This window comes from Pimephales promelas, chromosome 3 (assembly GCF_988280905.1).
Source record: "Pimephales promelas chromosome 3, fPimPro1.hap1.1, whole genome shotgun sequence".
NCBI lineage: Eukaryota > Metazoa > Chordata > Actinopteri > Cypriniformes > Leuciscidae > Pimephales > Pimephales promelas.
Genome location: NC_142771.1, coordinates 41,469,915 through 41,488,516, shown reverse-complemented (window position 1 = coordinate 41,488,516; position 18,602 = coordinate 41,469,915). Strand labels below are relative to the sequence as shown.

At 39.3% G+C, this 18,602-nt stretch overlaps 1 protein-coding gene and 1 long non-coding RNA gene across 2 annotated transcripts; both read right to left on the bottom strand.

Moving 5' to 3' along the window:
* Positions 1-2,090: 2,090 nt before the first annotated feature.
* Positions 2,091-2,939, bottom strand: LOC120478187 (uncharacterized). Its single transcript, XR_016155231.1, has 4 exons — positions 2,831-2,939; positions 2,557-2,700; positions 2,209-2,262; positions 2,091-2,126 (listed from the first exon to the last, which is right to left on the bottom strand). It is a non-coding gene; the product is annotated as an uncharacterized LOC120478187 (long non-coding RNA).
* A 2,865-nt stretch (positions 2,940-5,804) lies between these two features.
* Positions 5,805-7,751, bottom strand: LOC148982102 (uncharacterized). The gene has a single exon (XM_089128054.1). The coding sequence runs from the start codon at positions 7,749-7,751 to the stop codon at positions 5,805-5,807; it is 1,947 nt and encodes a 648-aa protein (XP_088984180.1).
* Between the last annotated feature and the right edge of the window lie 10,851 nt (positions 7,752-18,602).

The window sequence follows — 18,602 nt, the reverse complement described above, 5'->3', positions numbered from 1 at the left end:
TAAACCTACTGCGTTTACTCTTTTATGAATTAGCAATTAATAAACTACTAATAAACGGCAAACTACTTCTTCACTGCTGATTCCTGTTGATTTAGAGGAGAATTACTCCGAGTTCGCCCCCTGTCGTTTCACAGAATAGCACAACGGCGAGCGCGTCACAAGTGCCTCGTCCGTTTGGAGAGGTAAGCGCGCAGGCGCGTGCAGCGGAGACTCGCGCTCTTGAGGACGCGTCGAGTATAAACAAGGCTTGTGCCCACTGAGAGCGCGCGCTATTCAAACGCTAATGTTGAGGCAAGCCATATAATGCCCACATCAGCTGGGCTGAGTTTATTACAAATCTTCCCTCGTCCTAACCTTTCGTCTTGCAGCGCAGCCAGTGAGGAATACTTCCTGGAACTACCTCAAGTTACCTGTTTCATTTCGAGGAGCACACTGATTCAGCTGATGTAGTAAGTCATTTATTCTTACAGTAAGTGCTTTGTTCTAATAGCATTATTGAATAGTGACTGTAAACTGCATAACGCGCAGTTTTCAAATGAGAGACACAAACCATCATATGAATAGACATTCATAAGAACCAGTTGAACACTGATGTGCTCAATGTAAAACACTATGGTCAATGGAAAACACTTCTTATACATTCATCATAATGACTTAGGCCTTGTTGTTCAGTATTGCTTTACCACAGACATTATACATAAGTGTGTTGTAAAATATTTGAGAATACTGTGTGTATACCCAGAACACACAAATACACGGTAACAAATATATTTTAAAGTATTTTCCCACAAAAACAATGGGAGATAGATCGCAGATTTCAAACACCCCAACCAAAACAAAGTTGCACATACAGTAGTCTACATACAAAACAACAGAAAAAAATGTTTATGCTGTTACAGTAAAATATATATATATATATATATATATATATATATATATATATATATATATATATATATATATATCTACGCTGCATCATCTCTTCGGTTTTGGTATTTTATGCTAAAGCTCTGATTGCTAATTGTGTGACGGGTGTTTGCCCGTGTGACGAGTCAGTGTGAATATTTGAATGGCAGTGTTTCTCATGAAAACAAGAGATTTTCTGCATGAAAATTGTGCCAAATGCAGAGAATTTGAGTGTAGTGTTTTGAAAAAAGTGTTTTTTAGAACTGCAATTTGAGTGTAAAGCAGGAATTGTGCTTGTAGTTCAGCAGAATTGGTTCAGGGGGTTGGTGAATGAGTTACATGTTGTGGTCATTGTGTCTCAAGTACCAGAATTTGTGTGTAAACAATCGAGAAAAACTGCAAATATGTGGGGTGTGTGGCGTGCGTACATGTGGGGTGTGTGATGTTGGGTGTGCGTGTGTGTAGGGTGCCTGCCTGGGGTGTGTGGTGTTGGGTATGAGTGTGGTGTGTATTACCAGCTTGGTCCTTTTTTCTTTGGTGCCCAGTTCTGTGGAAAGACTTTGTAGTTCTTCTACAGTCTGGCATGGTCCATTTTCCAGGACATCCTCCCCTTCCTCAGTCACTGTCACAGACACAGCAGCCAGCAAACTTCTTTGCATGGCCAGGATGTCTTGCTGGTTCTCTGTAATCTCTTGCAGTTTTTGCAAGACTTTTGTGCGGTAGTCTGTGAAGCAATATTGCAGATCGGTCCTTGAAAATACAGTATTGTTTTAGTGTGAAGATGAAAACATGACTCACTCTTTGTTGCTGCTTCAGAAGAACACTGGGGCTCTTCTAAGAGAAGCTGTGAGGCAGCTGTGGGATGACATCAAAATATACTTTTCAAAGTTTAATAATAAATTACTCTAAATAGAATGGTTAATATGATAACATTTATACCTTGAAGTGTTTGTGACGTGCTTGATTCTCCAAACTCTGGCAGTGATGTTTTTGCTGCAAAAAACAAAATCCAAATAGACTTAACATTCCTAGTAGAGTTGCAGGTAGAATTAAACAGAAAAAGAAACAGAGAGACAACCTCAAATTTCAAATTTCTCTGTTGCCTGTGAGAGGGCAAAGATATTTATATATATTTTTTTTCAAATGTCTTTATACTTAAAAATACATTTTTATATTTTACGAACCCTTGTCAAGAGGATGAATATTGGAGAATGGCTTATCTGTAAATACAATTAAAATGGATTGGACATTCCATTTGTTGATTTAATCATTTGTTAATCGTGTTGCATGTCAACAACTTACATTTGGGTGGAAGTGGTTTTGATAGATTATCCTTAGGGAAAACTCTGACATCATCTAAAATAGAAATATGCTTTAAAATTAAAAACAGAGTTTACAAATAGAATAGAAATTGATCAATAAAAACAAATATGACACATTGTTCACTCATTTCACTCACTTAAATTGTCCGCTCTGTGTGAACAGTTTCAGTTTTGTAACCAAACAATTCACAGTTAAAGGTTTTATTTAAGGTTATTTTCATTGTGGTGCCCTTAAACGGTGGTGCCCTTAAATTTAAATGTTGTTTGTTTGTTTGTTTTTTCAGCAAAAAATACAAAAAATATTATTTAATGTGTTTTGAATACTTACCATCTGAGGAGGAATCTGTTTCAGGCAGAAATCTCTGTGGTTTTTTGTGTGCCCTCTTTTTGTTTGTTGTGGAGCTGTCCTCCGTTTCAATGTTTGAGGTCTCTACTACACGCCGGCATTTCTGGACACCTTTGGTGTATGAGTCTGGAAATTATGTTGTTGTTGTAAGTGTTGTTTTGTTTGTTGCAACTTTCTTCTTATTTGGATAATGTTTTAACAACTCTCACTTAAATACTGTAGATTAATTTATATAATGTAAAAATTACTATATTACCTGTTCTTAGCCAAATTTTTTTTACCAAACACTTGCTCCACTTTGCTTTGTCTGGCATTGCGCAATTTTTTACAAGCTGCCTTGCATTTCCATAAGTCCAATAACAGAACGTTCCCTGGGGAAAAAAATAGCGGACTTTAGCGGACTTTACAGTTTTACTAAAACACATTTCTAAAAACCATCAAAATTTTATAATAACAGATTTTCAAATGAACTTGAACTTGTTTAATGTTTTATAATGTTTTACAGAAAGACTGACTTATTTGACTAATTGGTTTAGGCTGTTAAGAAATTAATTCAGATAATGGGGAATAGTTTTTTATTAATTCTGAAAAACTGTTATAATGTAATGTAAACGAATGTGAAAATGTATTGAAAACAAAAACAGACCTCTTTGGTCACCTCCAACCATGATGTTGGGACTACTTCGACTGCACTGTCCTCTGTGAATTCCACCACTGAATATTTTTTTGTTTCCATCTGTTGAAAAAAATAATGATAATCAAAAACTTAATCAAAAGTTAATTAAAAAAAACTATTATTGTGTATAACCGATGTTAATGACCTTTATTGTTAATCCTCTGTGCTTTCTCAGAATTTCCTTAAATGGGAATTGTTTAACAGGATATCTCAATGTTAATGCAAACGTGAGTGTGTGTGTGCCTTTGTCAATCTCTCCATAGGATTATCTAGTGTGCAAAGAAAGCTCTTATGGATGTCCTCCTCAGGTTTGGCTATCCCATTTAATGTGTTAATATCCTCTGCCAGTTCCATGATGGGATGATGCTCGGGTGACCATATAGGCGGATAAGAATCCCAGCCCTTCCTTGTATGCACAGGGTGAAACAGGGGTGTGTCCTATAGCGCCAGTGCTCTCCAACATTTTCCTACTTTGTGTCACCAAGCTTCTCCACAACGAAATTGAAAACAGCAGCAATGCCTTGAGGAAGCGTAAGATCAGACCCAAGGATCTGGAGAATGTTGGTGATGACCACTATACCCCCAGCATCTAATATAGAGCTTGTGGGTCCAGGATAGGACTGGACATCAACGATCTCATCAATAAAGGCTCTGACATCGCCATTGGAGAGAGAGAGAGAGAGAGAGAGAGAGAGAGAGAGAGAGAGAGAGAGAGAGAGAGAGAGAGAGAGAGAGAGAGAGAGAGAGAGAGAGAGAGAGAGAGAGAGAGAGAGAGAGATAGTCCAGTCATTTTAAGCCAAAATGGGGGTCAACCTTGAACAAATTGCAACAGAAGCAAATTCAACTGCGCTTTTGTATGCTCAGTATGTCCTGAGTAAGAAAAAAAAGCCCAGAAGAATCCCATTAGGGGAAAGTTTAAAAAAATAAAAAATAAATATCACATTCATTCGCTTATTCATTCTTTTTCTCACGTGAAAAGGGTACAAATTTTAACCATTAGATATCATCATGAAAATCACTGAGTTGAATACTTACATCAAGATAAACAAACAATGAATTACAATTTTTTTGCAATTGTTTGTTAACATGGACAAATGGTGCATAATCTAATTACATATTTGCTAATTTGCATAAGTACCCATAATTAACAGATCTAAACATTGGGTATAGCAGGTGAAAATGACTTGTAGAATTTTGTTGACATATAACAGTAAACTATTTAATATTAAGGTCTGAATGGAACCCATTTAGGCTACCCATGAACATTAACACAGGAATAAGTACTTTAGAAACCAGCCTTTATTAATAATTATGGCAGAGATGGGGTTTGGGGCTGGGTCAGTGGGACTGTTTCTGGGGGAAGAGTCTGAGGGAAGAACAGGAGACATGGGTAAGGAGAATGCAGAAGACAAAAGGTAGATGAAATAAAAAGTGTCTGGATCAAAAAAATCAAATTACGTACACAATGCACTCAATGCCCAAACCCCATCTCTGCCATAATAATTAATAAAGGCTGGTTTCTAAAGTACTTCTTCCTACATTAATGTTCATGGGTAGCCTGGGCTCCATTCAGACCTTAACATCGAGTCTTTTACTGTTATATGTCAACAAGATTCAAAAAAACATTTTCATCTGCTATACCCAATGTTTAGATCTGTTTGGGTAATTATGCAAATTAGCACATCTGTAATTAGATTATGCACAATTTGTCCATGTTAACAAACAATTGCAAAAAACTTGTAATACATTCTTTTGTTGGTCTTGATGTAAGTAATCAACTCAGTGATTTTCATGATGATATCTAAAGGTTAAATTTTTTACCCTATTCACGTGAGAAAAAGAATAAATATGTGAATGAATGGGATAAATTTGGGTCTTTTTCGAAACTTTCCCCTAATGGGATTCTTCGGGGCTTTTTTTTCTTTACTCAGGACATATTAAGGATACAAAATCAGTTGAGTTTGCTTCTGTTGCAATTTGTAATTTGGACAGAGAGAGAGAAAGAGAGAGAGAGAGAGAGAGAGAGATGGCAGCCGCGAGAGCTGAGACTGTGTTCACTGTGAGGTGAAGACAGAAGAACACTTCCTCATTCACTGTGATCATTATCACAGCATTAGATCAGACTATTTCTCTAGATTCCAACAACTAGATCCAAATTTTATGGCATTGCCAAATTCAGAAAAATTAATTCATATTTTGGGAGAAAACTCCAGCTCAATCACAACAGCAGCAGACTATGTAACAGCCTGCCACAAACTACGAGAGTCAGCCAGTGGACAAAACTAAAGTCAGAATGTTGGTCCAAAACTGTGTTTTTTTTGTTTGTTTGTTTTCTGATATATACATGCATTTCATGCATTTGTTTACTGATTCATTTACTGATTATTTGTTCATTGCGTATGTAATGGCCAATGCTTTGGCAATACTGTATAAGTCATGCCAATAAAGCTCATTTGAATTTGGATTTGAGAGAGAGAGAGAGAGAGAGAGAGAGAGAGAGAGAGAGAGAGAGAGAGAGAGAGAGAGAGAGAGAGAGAGATTTCCCATGGCATTGTCAGTGTTCATGCAGGATTGCTAAGAAAATCATCTCTTGTCCTCTTTCTACCATTATGGCATTTCTTGTCAGTTGCCATTCTGGTATGAGCTTCATAACTGAATGTCTTGATTGTGCTTTGAAACATCCAAGTATTCTTGAGTCACATGGATCTCTGAAAAGTGGTTCAGTTTTTTCAAAAACTTTGCACAACAGCATCTGGGAACCATCTACTTCTCTCTCTTCGATTGCCTCGCAACAGTGTCCTTCAGCAAGAATGAATGCATTGTTGGGTCTATTGATTTTGGACTTGGAGGTCGCCATAGATAGTGGGGAATTTGGTCTTTCCACAAGCCGTTTGACCACTTGAACAAGCGGCCGCCTTCCTGACCTTACGAGTCGTTTCAGCTTCCCAAGATAGTTCTCGAATGGGAATGCACTGCAAGCATCCAGACTGCCAAAAGCCAGTGCCTGTTCTGGTAGATGTACCATTGAATGTACATTGTACACCATGAAGTGATCTCCATACAGTTCTTTTGTTTTTCCAACAAAGAATGTCATTAGCTCTTTACTGTAGCTGTTGTGGTCCACTGTCAGAGTAGGGCAAAGGAGAAGACTCAAGGCAACACTGAATGCCATGAAATGGTCATACAACTGGTCAGCCAGAATCCCCTTCAGCACGATCTTGCCAGTATATACAGCAAACTGCCGCAGTTCAGTTGCCTTCCATCTGTCAATATCTACTAGATTCCTTGGTTTTCGGGCAAAACAGCTTGGAATGGCCTTCCTGAGTGACAGCAACCGTTGGCTCACCTCATTTATTTGCCCAGCAGACATTCTAACCTTTCTGTCTCCTCTAATCCACACTGTGATGAGTTTTTTCATTACACCCAGGCAGGCTTGGTGCATGTAGTCAATCGGAAACTGCTCTACCATGTCCAATGGGAGGCTCAAAAACGGAGACATTGGAATGTCCTCATTCTCCTGACGTCTTGTCATTTCACCACGGTATGTGTCATTGGTGCGTAGAGTGAGGTTGTCCACCTCTGGGTAAGTCACTCGTCCAGAAACCCATGTGCCCTTCTGTGTGCACTTGTCACAACCATAATACCCGGAATACTGTTTGATCTGTTTTATCATGGCTCTAGCGGGTGCGTCACACACAACACATCTGATTTTTATTTGTTTTCCATCCAAACCATTGTCGAGGATTTCCTGAATGTCCTTTATTGCTTCCTCAGCAAAATCCAGATTTGATGGTTTGGTGGGACCGAGTGTCAGTGTTACAGGAAAGACACTGATGGGTGGGAGGTGAATGGCACAGAGGATGGGCCAAAGATTTGTCCTGCTGCTTTTAAAAATGGGCAGGCCATCTATATTAAATGATAGCTCCAATGTGCTAACTCCTTCCATTATCTCCCTTGGATAGCGCTGCAGCTGCTCATGAAGGCTCTCTCTTAAATTAAAGTGGACGCACTCCATTCCAGACTTTACCACTGATTTAACGATTCTTGGAGTTTTCAGCAATGTCCTTGCTGTTGATGGTAGGTCTGAGTGTCCATTTTGTTTAAGTCCTTTAAGGAGATCATCAATGGCATTATGTTTGATTAAGTGTTTTGTTGCCCATTTTTGTAGGAATGTTGTGAGTGAAGTTGAGGCCATTTCGTTTTCACTCTCAGTTTCTGAAATGCACTTTTCCTCACTGAGACCTTCGTCCTCCACATGGTCCGGTCCCGAACTGCAGCTCTGCCCACTGACACTAATTTCTACGCTTTCAATAACACTTGAGATATCTTCATTGATGTAATTGATGTGTTGAGGTGTTATTGGTTGAGGTGTTATTGGTTGAGGTGTTATTGGATCATCTGATGATTCTGATGATTCCTCTCCAATAAACCTTTCATCCAATGATCTACGTGCATATTTCCACTGCCTTGTGTAGCGTTGCCTCTTTGATTTCGAATCCATTCTAAATTCAAAATAATGAACTTGATGAAAATGTGGTAATGACACATCATGGAATATTTCACTACACCTAGGCCTACACTACATGGCCAAAAGTATGGGGACATAAATTGGCACAGTGAATCGCTCAGAAGTTCTTATTGAGAGTTTTAGATGTTCATTTTAGGTTGAAAATGTTTCATTTGTTTGTTTGCTTTAGTGGGGCTCTCGACACACGACTTTTCTCATATTGTTTTTCCTTTAGCATTGCAGGTTTTAGATATTTATTCAATTTTAGAAAACGATATAGAAGCATCAGTCTGGCTAACACATATTTTTCCATAATCTGTTTTCTCTTTCTTTTCCATAATCAGCCTTTTTGTGTCACATATCCATTAATTTATATCTAGGCCATATATGAACATTTTTGTCATTATATTGTATTACATGTACATGCAACTTGGGTAAATGTGTAAGTTTTATGCCTATTTTTCCCATCATCATGGACACAACAATGATTTCCCTCATGTTTATATATTTTTTTCTTATAATAATGTATCATTTGCAAAAAGTAAAATGCATCTGTGTAGATGAGAGAATCATCTACTGTTGTATTCTCTTATTTACTGCGTGAGTAAAACACACACTCACTCGTTGTGTCTTCTTCGAAACCTATAGACTTTATTCAACAACCCGACAACGCCCATGGTACTCATAGCCTGAACCTTGTAACACATTGTAATGTTGCACTAATAGATTATCCTACATCTACAGTGTGTTACGTCGTTTATATGTACATTATAAGGTGGCTCGACACAAGTGAAATATCAGTATCTCCATTGAACCCACGGCTTTATTGTTTCCCCCCCTACAACAACCACCTACACAAGGTTCCTACCTCAGTAGTTAACCTGATACTACATCCCCCTTTCTAAGCAAATGATAAACTTAGTGCAGATGGAAACATTAATAACATTAAGAGCAATTTCTAAACTTTCACAGAAGGCTCTTCTGATTACTTATACTGAAAATATACCCCATGTCATAACTAAAATGACGATCAAGATCAGTAACAACCGTAACACATATTTTATGCTTTTTTTTATCCATAAATTTGGCTGTAAAGTACTATGAACATGTACTTCTGTAACCTCTTTGTCAACAACATAAATTGGCAACAATCAACTACTCCCTGCCCTCCCCCACTTCTCGGGTGCCATTCCTAAGAACGAACAAAGTCTTTCAAGTAAGATGGAGGATTCCTTATTCGGGCTGGGAAACGTCTTTCACATGCAGGAGACTGCTGACTGGCTACACACTGTGCTCCAGGTTTGACAGGAGTGTGTGTGTGTCAGGAACTTTAATATCAGGTGCTGGTTCAATTAGGTTAGCAGGTTCTCCAGGAGCTACAGGGGTTGGTGAAAGATGGTATCTGTTCCTTCTCAGAGTGCCCCCAGGTGTCTCAATGATGTATGACCTCGGCGTGCCAGCAGTAGACACCACCGTGCCTCTTTCCACTGTGTCCTTGACCCACACATGGTCACCAGGTTGAAGGTATGGCATGTTGCGTGCTCTGTGCCTTTGGTCATAATTCTGTCGCAGTTTTTGTCTGTACGTTTGCTCTGTCCTTTTCAGGCTATCAATGTCTACGCACCCTGGGTTGAGCTTGGATGGAATGACAGGAACTGGCGTTCTTATTTTCCTCCCCATCAGAAGTTCAGTGGGACTGTATCCATTCGCCAGGGGAGCAGCTCGATAAGCCATCAGGGCAAGATAGGGGTCGCTGGATTTCTTGAGAAGACTTTTGATTGTCCTCACAGCACGCTCCGCCTCCCCGTTGCTCTGTGGGAAATGGGGACTGGATGTCACATGATTAAACCCCCAATCCTGTGCAAACTGCCTGAAAATCTCAGATGCAAACTGTGGGCCATTATCTGAGCGGACCTCTTCAGGTATACCATGAAGAGCAAAAATAGACTTGACATGATCAATCACAGCTCCAGATGTTGTAGATGTCAGTTTGGCCACTTCAAAATATCTGGAGAAATAGTCCACGATGACCAGGTATTGTTTGCTGTCTATCTGGAATAAATCCGCTCCTACAGTGGACCATGGTCTTGGCGGAAACTCAGTAGACATCATCTTTTCTTTGAAATTGACTCTTTCTCGGCTACACACATCACATTTCTCTATCATGTTTGTCAGCTCTCTGCTGAGCCCCGGCCACCACACTGAATACTTAGCTCGCTCTCTACATTTCGTTATTCCCAGGTGGCCCTCGTGCTGCTTTGACAGAATGTCTGCCCTGAGTGATGCTGGGATGACTATCCTGCTGCCATACAACAGAAGACCATCTTGGATTGTGAGCTCACCTGAAAATTGCAGATATGGCTGAAACACTCTGTTAATTGAAAATTTATCTGGCCATCCTTCGACACAGAATTTCTTCAAGTGCTTGAGTGTGGGGTCGTCGTCTTGGTGTCTCTGAATTTCTCTTAACCTCTTTTCTGTAGCTGGGAGATTCGCTACAACAGAGTCAACATAGAGGTTAATTTCCTCCTCTTGCAATCCTTCTGCTGTGTGACTGATGGGAGCTTGGGACAGCACATCAGCAGTTGCGATGTCTTTTCCAGCCACATGTGATATGGTGTAGGAAAAACGCATTAGTCGCATGCACAGACGCTGTATGCGTGGAGGAAGTTCATCTAAACTATTTGAGCCTAGTAGAGGAACCAGGGGCTTGTGGTCCGTCTCAATATGAAAACTCTTTCCAATAAGGAACTCCGCAAACCTCTCACAGGCCCATGTTGATGCTAGCGCCTCTTTCTCGATCTGGGCGTAACGTTGCTCTGTGCTGCTGAGGGCCCTCGAAGCATACGCCACAGGTTTCCACTCTGTGTCTGTGTGCCGCTGGAGAAGAACGGCACCCATCCCAAATGAGGAAGAGTCAGCAGAGACAAGCGTTTCAGCATTCGGGTCATACAATGCAAGCCCTGGGGGTGTCGTCAGTTCTTTCTTGATCTCATCAAAAGCCTGTTGCTGCTGCGGCCCCCAGGCCCACATACTGGACTTTTTCAGCAGGTCTCTTAGTGGTCGTGTTCTCTCAGCCAAGTGAGGCAGGAACTTCCCCAGGTGGTTTGTCATTCCCAGGAAGCGTCTAACCTCACTGACGTTACTGGGTGCTGGCATAGCTTTTACAGCACTCACTTTATCAGGGTCAGCACTGACACCTGATGCCTCGATGACCTGCCCCAGGAATTTGATCCGGCTCTTAGAAAACTCACACTTGTCGTTGAGCGTCACTCCCGCCTCCTGCAGTCGTGATAGTACTCTCCACAATCTCTCATCATGCTCCGTCTGTGTGGCTCCCCAAATGAGCACGTCATCCATCTGACACAGAACACCCACTAGGCCCTCCAAGATGCGTGACATGCGCTTTTGGAAATGTTCTGGTGCTGACGAGATCCCAAAGCACAGGCGATTGTAACAATACCGCCCAAACGGAGTTATGAAAGTGGTTAACAGAGTTGACTCCTTGGAGAGTGGAATCTGCCAAAAGCCTGCGTTGGCGTCTAGCTTTGAAAACACTTTGGCCCCAGCGAGCTGTCCTAAAGTGTGTTCAACTGAGGGGAGTGGGTGCTTCTCTCTCATAACTGATTTGTTCAGCTGTGTGAGATCGGTGCATATTCTCACCTTGCCTGTGCGTTTCGGCACCACCACCATAGGTGCACACCATTCAGTGGGCCCCTCCACCTTTGAGATAACACCCTGCTGCTCCATACGGTCCAGCTCCTCTCCGACCTTTGGCAGGAGTGGGAGGGAGATGCGCCTAGGAGTTGAGAGGGAGAAAGGCTGAGCGCCTGGTTTCAGTACTATGTTGTACTCGCCCTCCATTTTACCAAGTCCACAGAAAAGCTTCGGGAACTCCCTATTTACTGTCTCTTTGGAGTCAAGGCTAACGTTATTTATTCTTGCGACCAACTGCAGTGCCACTGCGACAAGCCCGCCTAGCAGTGGTGTACACAGCCCCTCCACGACGTAAATTTCCTCTTTAGTACTTTTACTGTTTTTTCTGAGAGTGGCGGTGAACTTGCCCTTCACATCCAGACGAGTCCCTCCTGGCCCCAGCAGAACCCTCGTTGACTTCTCCAGCTTGCTGAACTGGCCCTGGTTATACAGCGTTTCAGATATAGCGGTGACGTCCGCGCCAGTGTCGATTTTAAAGCGTGCATTGAGATTCTCGACCTGTATGTCTGTCATCCATGGGCTGTCATTTGCATCTGCTGACAGTGACCCCAGAAATGCAACTTCCTCACCAGTGTCCTCAGTCACTGTAGCTACATGCATTTCACACATTCTTTTGGTTTTGCACACTCTGGCATAATGTCCCTTTTTTCTGCAGTTATTGCAAATTACCTCTTTAGCTGGACATTGCTGTTGGCTATGCCATCTTGAATCACCGCATCTGCTGCATTGTGCTTGTCTTTCCTTCTGTTTTCTCTCTGTTTGTTTGTATTGTGGCTTGGGTTGTTTTGGTATGCTTTGTTTTGCGCGTGCACGCTGTCGAGCTGAGCGTTAGATACCTCCGTTTTGAAGTTCATTTTTAGCATTTCTTGTTGTTTCTTCACTTGCTCGCTTTGTCTAGCTCTGTTAATTGCTTTCTCTAAAGTCAGTTCGGGGTCAAGTTGAAGCTGTTCTGACAAGCGTTTATCTCTCAGACCCACAACAAGTCTATCTCTCACCATTTCGTCATGCAGAGCCCCGTATCCGCAGTGCTCTGCTAGACAGTGCAGCGCTGTGTGAAAGCTGTCTGCCGACTCGCCCATTTCTTGCTGCCTCTGGTTAAACTTTGCCCTCTCAAAGATCACATTTCTGCGAGTTACGAAATGAGCATCCAGCTTTCTCTTAACTGTCTCGTACTCACTCGCTTCCTCTGGGCTGAGGTGCAGGGAAACCAGTATATCCTCCGCCTCCTCCCCCATTGTGTAAATCAGTGCATTCACTTGATTTTCGTCCGCTTGTGTCTCCAATCCAGACGCGATGCGGAATCTGTCGAAGCGTTTAATCCATTTAGTCCAGTCTTCGGCTTTAAATGTGAATTTCTCTGGTGGAGAGACTTGAAACTGATTCATTTTGCCGTCCGTGAGCTCGCTAGCATTAGCGTTAGCCCCCAAAACTTCCGGTAATCGGCAGAGAGAAAACAAATAAACAACTAGCCTGTCCCTGTGTTATCTCTTACTTGTTCGACGTCCGTTAATATTACGCTTTTACTTCTGACACCATGTTACGTCGTTTATATGTACATTATAAGGAGGCTCGACACAAGTGAAATATCAGTATCTCCATTGAACCCACGGCTTTATTGTTCCCCCCCTACAACAACCACCTACACAAGGTTCCTACCCCAGTAGTTAACCTGATAGTACACAGTGTATGCGCGTTGTTCACTCTCTGGATGTTATTGGTATTATGGCCAAGCAGGCGCGCTTAAAATAACATCTGAATGTACGCGCAACACACCACTGACTTTAGACCAGGTTTTTTCTGGTAATTGGCGCAATTGTTTTCTGGAACTGCAAAATTGCACTAGGGATTGTTTGCGCCGACACACGCCTCCTTTTTGCGCCAACCCGCCCAGGGAGCGCAAGTTCATTTCCTAGTTTACCGACGTGTGTCTGTGGAGGAAAAAAACCCGCTTTGCGCGCATGCAAAATAGGAGTGATAAATGCGTCAGTGTATAAAGTCATTTGCGCCGGGTGCAAGATAGAGCCCATTGTGTTCAAGGCTCAAGGCTCTGCCGCGAGCCGCTACGAAACTAAAAATAGATCGCTTTGTCATAACTAAAAAAAAATTATTTTACTTTCATAACCGTTTATCATAATTTGGTAACACTTTACAATTAGATAAAGTTAGACAAACTTTAAGTTCTCTTGAAAAAGCCTTACTAGAAAGTTTGCAGTGCTAGAATTTGAAGTTTTCATTTGGAAAGTTTTAGTTAAGTAAGGCTTTGTTTAGGCAAGTAAGAAAATGTAATTTTGCCAAAAGAAGAACTTTTATTTTTAGTAAATGTTATTTTTAAATCTGCTTCAGTGTGACATTTAACCATATTATCATGCACTGATAATTCGAATAATTGTAAATGCGATGATCAGATATCTAAATCAGAGAATATCATGTGTTTGAGCAGTTGGATTATAGTTGGATTATTTATTTTTAACAGTGGATTTTGGGGGACTCAAAGTGCACCAGATTAATGAATTTATCTTTAAAATGACCCCCTGACCCTAGAGGTACCGATATCCACCTACTGTGGGAAAGTAGACTATGATGGTCTACAAAAAATACACATTTTATTATCTTATTACAATACATGATCAGGATTTTACCATGCACCTCCGCCTCATTTTAAGCCAGGAAAAAACCTGCATGTGCATGTAGCACTTACCTTTCGCTAAACTGTGGAGACCAGAGCAACTGAGCACACAGTGCTTGCTGAAGCCTGGGCACTGATGGATCCAGAGGCTGGGGAGAAAGGGTAGGGGAAAGCAGAGAATGATTAGTATTCTTACTCAACTGTTAGGAAACCTTCTGTTAGCGTAGACAATATCAACATCAACATAGATTATGTCTGTGAACGTAGCATGGCCAGATAGGTAATCCATAATAAAAAACACATGAACATACTAAAAAGTCTTAGATGACTTCATAAATAATAAAAATAATGAACAAACCTTGAAGTGAAGCTAAAGAATATTTCTTACCTTCAAATAAAATAACTTTGAGGAGGAGGCAGTTGAGAACGATGCAAAATCTAATAAATTAAAAAAAGATCATCATCAGATTCAGTTGGTTTAGGTTGGTTCTATATCTCACGACCAATTTGTACGAATTCGTGATTAAAAAGTGGCTAATTTGCACTAATTCGTACGACCACTCGTGCGAATTCATCCGATTTGTCTAAACCCACGTGATGGTTAGGTTTAGGGGCGGGGTAGGTAAAATACATGACCAGGATTTTACCATGCACCTCTGCCTCATTTTAAAATGAAAAAAAAAAAAAAAAAAAAAAAAAAAAATATATATATATATATATATATATATATATATATAAAATCTATCAGTCCCCAGCCCAACATCCGACTTAAAACCTTTATACTATAAGGTATGTGACAGGCATTCAAAACATACTTACAAAAGCCAAAAGTCGCTCTCTGCTAGGGCTCTTAAAAGAGCCTTTGGGGTGTAGTATAGCTGCTGTTGACACATAAGGAAAAGGGAGAGAAAGTAGAAACATGTCTGGATATGAGTGCGATGTATACGAATTAAAATTGATTAAATTTCGGAAATGATTTTTGACTAATCAAGATGACTGCTATAGATTTATCACTTACAAAAATCAGATTATCTTATTAAAATACATGACCAGGATTTTACCATGCACCTCTGCCTCATTTTAAAATGGAAAAAAAAAAAAAAAAATATATATATATATATATATATATATATATATAAAATCTATCAGTCCCCAGCCCAACATCCGACTTCAAACCTTTATACTATAAGGTATGTGAGAGGCATTCAAAACATACTTACAAAAGCCAAAAGTCGCTCTCTGCTAGGGCTCTTAAAAGAGCCTTTGGGGTGTAGTATAGCTGCTGTTGACACATAAGGAAAAGGGAGAGAAAGTAGAAACATGTCTGGATATGAGTGCGATGTATACGAATTAAAATTGATTAAATTTCAGAAATGATTTTTGACTAATCAAGATGACTGCTATAGATTTATCACTTACAAAAATCAGATTATCTTATTAAAATACATGACCAGGATTTTACCATGCACCTCTGCCTCGTTTTAAAATGGAAAAAAAAAAAAAATATATATATATATATATATATATATATATATATATATAAAAATCTATCAGTCCCCAGCCCAACATCCGACTTAAAACCTTTATACTATAAGGTATGTGAGAGGCATTCAAAACTTACTTACAAAAGCCAAAAGTCGCTCTCTGCTAGGGCTCTTAAAAGAGCCTTTGGGGTGTAGTATAGCTGCTGTTGACACATAAGGAAAAGGGAGAGAAAGTAGAAACATGTCTGGATATGAGTGCGATGTATACGAATTAAAATTGATTAAATTTCAGAAATGATTTTTGACTAATCAAGATGACTGCTATAGATTTATCACTTACAAAAATCAGATTATCTTATTAAAATACATGACCAGGATTTTACCATGCACCTCTGCCTCGTTTTAAAATGGAAAAAAAAAAAAAAATATATATATATATATATATATATATATATATATATATATATATATATATATATAATCTATCAGTCCCCAGCCCAACATCCGACTTAAAACCTTTATACTATAAGGTATGTGACAGGCATTCAAAACATACTTACAAAAGCCAAAAGTCGCTCTCTGCTAGGGCTCTTAAAAGAGCCTTTGGGGTGTAGTATAGCTGCTGTTGACACATAAGGAAAAGGTAGAGAAAGTAGAAACATGAGTCTGAATATGAGTGCAATGTATACGAATTAAAATTGATTAAATTGAAATGATTTTTGACTAATCATGACTGCTAGATTTATCACTTACAAAAATCAGATGGCAATTGATGCTGAAAAAGATAGAAGAGAATAATTATTTTCATGGTATAAATTCCAAAAGTTAATAAAGTATCTTTATTTATTGATAAATTAATTCATCTGATGCGACTTTACAACCCACAAAGAACCATATTAAGTCAGTAAAATAGCCTACATTTTCATAGCCTACATTGAAAAATATACTACTACTGATTTGTATTATTATAAATGAAACGATATTAATATTATTACATATTTAAATAAACTTAGTAATATTAATAAAATGACTGATAGATGGCCGATTTCATAATCTGATCTCATCTTTACAAGACGCGTCTCTCTCTCTCTCTCTCTCTCTCCCTCTCCCTCTCCCTCTCCCTCCCTATGGTGCGCGCCAGCGATCACGCGCTCCCAGCCAAGCCTGTGACGGTCTTTCCATAAAAAGTAACTAAGCCTATTATAACAAACAATTATATAATTATTTATTTAAAGTAACGATATAACACCAGAGACATGAATGAAATAAACGTTAACATCACATGACTGATGAAAAAAGTTTATTTCAATCTGAGCGGATTTCCCAAATGACGTCACACAGACGTAACGACATTTAACGGTATTTATTTGTGGTGACTAAGTCATTGAGGGAAAAAAACCCGGAAAACCATTGTTTATGTGAAAATTAGTCGTACATTTCCGCAAAAGGTACGGTTAATCAGTATTATGACAATGTAAAATATTCATATCTGCAATAAGTGAAGGTGACAGTTATTTATCTGGCTATACATTATAACGTTACCCTATAGGCCCGCCCACCAATAATATGCTACAACTATATTTTATTTACTTTCTTTAAAGTTTTAACTGTAATTTACCTTTGTAGGGGGCTCGTATGTTTGTAAAAGTAATAAGGTTAAATCGGTTAAGTAAAAAGTAGCTACTTTACCTCAGAAAAGTTGGTAGTATGGGATGTCCACTCACAGGGAAAAATCGGGTTCTGCGTGCGATGGTCACATACCCTTGCTTATATATGCCCGCTGGAGGTGACGTGGCACGCGAAGAATGTACATTTTGACAGAATATATTATATATATATTTTTATATATATATATAACTAAGTAAATATATATATATAAAATAAAATAAAAGATATTAACTTTAGAATATAAAAATAATATTGGCTTGATTTATTTACGTAATTGGTTAAGTTGCAGGCAGTACCGGGTACCTAGAGGGGATGGAAAAATAAATACACATAATACACATAATTTAATATTCAACAACCCATAGGTGGCGATAAGCGAGTCGCCAAAAGCCAAATGCTGAAGAGAAGAATTGCACGGAAGCACGCGACCTGCGCGTTGCAGCATGTTCTTGATGTGCAATGTTTTAAAGGTAAGTATATGAAATAATATGCGGAAATGGTTTTATCATAATATGATAATGTGCTACAAGCATGTAAAAAACGTAAGGAAGGTGCATCCATATGTAATTAGGTGCGAATGAAAACTGTTTTCCTTAAAATAAATAAATAAACCAAGAGTTCTGCAAGTGTTTTTTTATGTGCAGTATTTGCAGGTATACATTGACAATATGAATACATACAATTTTCTACAGGTTTTAGAATGAACCAAAACACAGCTATGCAGGGACATCCAGCATATGTGTGATTTTGTTAGTTGTTTTTTTTAAATAAATGTTTCCAGTACATCTAATTGCCTAATATTGACTTGACTTTGAGCGAGTGAAAAACATACATGAAAAAACCCATGACATTATGTTAAAGGCTAAATATTTAATCAAACATTTTGTGGAGTTACAATATGTTTTGTACTATTTTCATTTGAGATGAAGCCAAATACAAGGGGTAAAAATAACTTTAAGGGGGTAAATGGCAAGGGCACCTCTGTACTCACCTACTGATTAATTTTAAGAATGAATTGTTACGTTTTAGTTAATGGCCTGAAAAATACATATCATATGCTAATTTGAGTTTTTTTTTTTATTACACCCAGCAGGCTTGGTGCATGTAGTCAATCGGAAACTGCTCGATCTTGTCCAATGTCAATCAAGAAGGGATTGGGATGTCCTCATTCTCCTGATAATGGGTAAGTCAGTAGCCCCAAAACCCATGTGCCCTTCTGTGTGCATTTGTATTGATGTATCAATACTTAAAGGTGCAGTGTGGGATTTTTTAGTGACATCTAGGGGCTGTTTACACCTGGCCACTTCATGCGTTTTCTCAGATCGGATAGCTATCTGATTTATCAAAACG